Genomic DNA, 4,538 nt, shown 5'->3' on the forward strand with positions numbered 1-4,538 from the left:
CAACAATTAGCTTATAATTTTTTTTGTTTTTATTTGTTTAAACATAATCTCTATACTGATAAGCCACAATTTCTTTTCCATATAAGTTCAGCGTAAGCCATGAAGTGTTTATCTTTCGTGGTTTGATCGCTGAACAACAGAGGTTGTTGTATCAGCCAAATTCATAGGTCTTGAAATTTGGTAGTATTTAAACAATGATATAAAATATAGAAGGTCTTAAAATTTGAGAGTCTAAACGTTCAGTAGCAAAAAAATGGCGCGGCAAGACGTGCTAGGTCCATCTAGTATAATCAGCTATGTAGTCCAATATAAGTATCATCACCCTTACAAGCATCGCTCTGATGTTACACATCTCATCTTAATTCTAGCATATATTCTAATCAGCACTAATTTTCAAACTCTTGAAATCTATGACCTCTAAACCACCAAATCACAACCCAAGTTAACACTTAACTAACATAAGCCACAAAGGGCAAATTCTATAGAATAGGGCGCCCCGCGCCTCTATTTCCTAGTGTCTTGCTATGTCTGAACTGCAAGGCCGTACAGACAGAATCCATTCAATTCGAGATTGTTCTAAGAAATTTCGTCTGGCAGATATGCATATTGTGTTTTTTTTTGGAGCTGTCAGTTAGATCAAGCTACCCACTGAAAGTTGCAGGTATCTGGTTGAAAAGGGCTAACATACATCGGTATTGATCTGGATGCCCACAAAATCTTCACAGTACACATTGCAAAGTGATCGAACTGACATAGTTGCACAAAATAATTCAGATAAATATTCCAAGATAGTACATGGGATTTTTCTTCTTCTATGAAGCAGTGCTAGTGTCACTGTATCGCTAAAAGTCTCCAGCTTTGCGTGTGTGTGTGTGTGTCCCATCCCTTACCACAATCCGTAACGATTTATGATCTGCGCCATGAGGATGTTGTAGCCTGTCTCCGTGAGATGGTAGGTGTCCCAGAAGAGGAACTTGCTCGGGTCTCTGCAGGCGTCCGCCGTGTACCTATTGCACGTCAGCGTCACCTCGAACAGCCCCGTGCCGCAGCACCCTCGGTTGGACACCTCGAATCCTAGAAAGAACAGACCGAATTCCATCAACAAACGAGACGGGTTCATCTCCTCGGCCTTCTTACAGTATTTAGGATGACGAAACAAACTGTGCTGCGTACCGTAAGCTGCCGGGCGCTGCACCATGTCGAGCAGCGGGTTGTAGAGGTCGATGTACTTGAGCACCGAGCCCGGGAGCTCCGCGGAGCCGTTGAGCAGCTTGATCTCCTTCTCCAGTGCCGCGTTGTACAGCACGGACGCCTGGTTGTAGAGGGAGACGCACTCCCTGTCGTGGCCACCGGCGATGGTCCGCTGCGACGGCACGCACCCGATGGGCGGCGCGCCGGCGATGCTCAGCCGCCGCGCGCCCTCGCCGTACAGTTTCTGCCCAAATCGAACCACACTTTGAGCGACAGCGACATGGCCTAGCTGTGGAGTACATGCTTAATCGGTCGGTGGTTACCTTGATGAAGTCAGTGGCGCACTGGACGAGGTACTCGATGTAGGACTCCAGGTCGTAGTCTCGCCGGAACGGCGTGGTGAAATAGGTGTTGGCCAGGTCGTCCGTGCCGGTGACCACCAGGTACAGGCTCGTCGACACGATGTAGGCGGCTCGCTGCGCGCCGGCGATGCTGTCCAGCTTACCCTTGTACTCCTTGAACAGGTCAAGCTGGTTGTCCATGGAGAGAACCGACTGAAACACCAGAGTTAATTGGATCGGAAATGCCGGCGAGTATACATTAAGAAGAGAAAACCAATGGCCTTCCAAGTTGAGAGTTCCATCTTGGAAGTGGAGATCGAAAATGCGGGCGGGGAGCGCTCACCACGAGATCGGACGTGAGGGGATCGAAGCCGCAGCCGCCGGAGGCGAAGCTGACGCCTGTCAGGAGATCCCAGTCGCTGAGCTCCGTGCCGAGGTAAGCCGGCACGTACTGCTTCAGGCCCATCCGAGTGGCTGGAATGTCCAACGGTCAAACTCCAGACGGTGTCAGTGTCATAGCCATGCGGGAACCAGTAGCTTACCGAGGATATCGCCGACGATCTTGCCGTTGCTGAACCTGCCGGTGGCGTTGTGGCCGGGGAAGTCCTGGCCGTAGGGCGCGAAGTTGGCCCGCACCGTCGAAGTGAGGCCGTTGTTGTTGCCCGAGTCCACGATGGAGTCACCGAACAGGATCAGCGCCGGCGGCCGCGTCGACCGAGGAATCGTCGCAGCGGGCTGCGGCGCCGGGGGAGCAATGCAGCTGGACTGACGTACGAGCGTCAGTACCATGAGAGCTAGCACGAAACGGCGAGATGCTCCACCAGCCGTGCATTGGCTCGCCATTGTGAGCTAACCTGGTGTTGATCAAGTTTACTAGTCACTCGTAGTGCTTCTGTCCGATCGACGCTGTCTTCCTCTGCTCTTGTAGAGCGGATTGGACGATGGAGAATTATTTATCTATATCATGACTTGTGTATTTCGCTCTCCGTTTCTTGCAAGACGGAATTTTGGGCTAGCGTATCACTTCAATTTCCCGGACAACGAATTCACAAGTTTTGGCCACCTCCATTATTTTCCTTACAAGTTTGCTTCAGAGGTTTCTTACGGTGCAATTTACTAGTAGAGTTTAAGAGTAGTATTTTTCCATCCAAGGGTAGATTTGACAGGCGTAAAAAAGGAGACCCATTTGATAAATGAAAACTTCTTTTACTTGACTTTCCTAATAATAAGAGAACTGAAACTTACTATTCATCAGAAAGAAGACCCCCGCGTCATCCTCCCTGGGCGGCTCGGGGGAACCCTAGCGCGCGCCGCCCCCCCCCCCCTGCTCCCTCCCTCCGCCGCCGGAGGAATCCACCGGGCAAAGCCCGCGCTGGAGGACGGCGGCGGCGGGGTTCCTCTCGCGCGCGACGGCCTCGGCCTGCGGCGGGAGCCCGCGGTGGTGGGAGATGGCTCGGCCTCGGCGGCTCGCCGGCGTGGCGGCGTCCTAGCTCGGCCTCGGCGGCTCGGCCGGCGTGGCAGCGGCCTTGCTCGGCCCCCCTCCGCACCCCCGGTGGTCCGAAGCAGCGCGCGGCGGGCGGAGCTCCGGCTCCTCCCAGATGTGGCGGCGACGGCGGCGGCTCCCTGCTCCAGTCCGGCGAGGGTGGGCGGGGTGGCAGCCCCTCTCCCCTACTTCTTCCTCTGCGGGTGGTGGTCGGCGGGTTGCTGCTGGTTGCTCGTCGCGGCGGCTTCCCGAGGTGCCAGATCTGACCGTGGCGGGCTCGGTTCGATCTGGCCCGTCGGTTCCTGCCGGCGTTGAGGTTGGTGGTCCTACGTGGTGTGGCGTCGTCGCCGCGTGGGAGGTGCTTGTGCCAGTGGTTCGCAGGCCGGCGGCGTTGTGGGTCTCCCTCGTCTCCGTTCGGCAACGTGGGAGTGCGGAGGTTCGGCTGTTCCGAGCGAAAGCTGATGGCGCGGCAGCTGCGGATGTCGCTATCCTCTTGGGGGCCTTCATGGAGCCTTCGACCTCCTCCGCTCCCGGAGCATAGTTTTCGGGCGAAAGCCTAGGCCGTGTTGTGCAGGGCCGGACGACGGCGTCGATCCACGTCGCTTCCCTCTTGGGGGCGTCGTCTTGAAGACTTTGTTCCCCAGCGTGCTTTCCTGAGGCTGGACTCGTACGGCATCGCGGCGGGTGGCCGGCGATGTGTGAGGTCCGTGTGGTGGCTTGTGTGGCAACCATGGCGGTGTTGAGCGATGGTTTGGTAGCGTCAAGACCTTGGCTTCGGCGAGCGTCCGAGCTTCTTCGTCTTGTGCTTCGCTTGCGGTGGAGTCGGGAGCTGCTATGGTTTGTTGAAAGTCTTCATTTGTGCAGCGTACGATGACCTGCAGGGTGGCCCTCTGGCGATGATCTTCCTCGGCGCAGGTCTTGCGCTTATCCTCTTCAGAGCTCGTCATCAGAGTCGGAGTTGCCTGTTGCTTCACGAGGAGTCGCTAGTTTGGCGTTGGCCGGCTTGAGCTTCACGGTGCCGCTTCGGCGAGGTCTTGGTGGTTGGTTCTTCGGTGAAGTCGGAGTCGCTGAAGAGTGATGACGATGACGTTGAAGGTCAACTGCGACGACTTCTTGCTTCGGCGGCCTGTGTATCTTGTGTGGGTTGCCAGGTGGCTCTGTGTCCCTGCGACGGTCGTGCTCCATGACAGTCGACGGGGCACTTGTTTCGGTTTTCGGCCGGTTTTCCGCTAATAAACTGGCCAAATTCTGTACTTCTTCTTTATTAATGAAAATGGCAAGTCTTTTGCCTCGTTTCAAAAAAAAAAACTTTCCTAATAATAGAGTTTATACTACTTTTTTTTTTCATTTGCAAGTACGTGGCCAGAGAATCTGGATCCCATTACGGCTCATACAGATAAAAAAAACTCAAATACTAGTTTGATTATCTCTCACGAACAGCCTCACAGATCTTGACCGAAAATTTGTTCAATTTTATAAAAGTGTCCATATGTGTGTAAAAAGTAATCAGAATGACCATAATT

At 54.0% G+C, this 4,538-nt stretch overlaps 1 protein-coding gene across 1 annotated transcript; it reads right to left on the reverse strand.

The window, feature by feature from the left end:
• Window positions 1-886: 886 nt before the first annotated feature.
• On the reverse strand, window positions 887-3,962 carry LOC124647745 (GDSL esterase/lipase EXL3-like). Its single transcript, XM_047187631.1, has 6 exons — window positions 3,885-3,962; window positions 2,075-2,381; window positions 1,876-2,006; window positions 1,515-1,745; window positions 1,174-1,435; window positions 887-1,074 (listed from the first exon to the last, which is right to left on the reverse strand). The coding sequence occupies exons 1-6, from the start codon at window positions 3,960-3,962 to the stop codon at window positions 887-889; spliced, it is 1,197 nt and encodes a 398-aa protein (XP_047043587.1).
• Between the last annotated feature and the right edge of the window lie 576 nt (window positions 3,963-4,538).

The sequence above is a fragment of the Lolium rigidum genome, chromosome 4 (genome assembly GCF_022539505.1).
Source record: "Lolium rigidum isolate FL_2022 chromosome 4, APGP_CSIRO_Lrig_0.1, whole genome shotgun sequence".
In the NCBI taxonomy this organism is placed as follows: Eukaryota; Viridiplantae; Streptophyta; class Magnoliopsida; order Poales; family Poaceae; genus Lolium; species Lolium rigidum.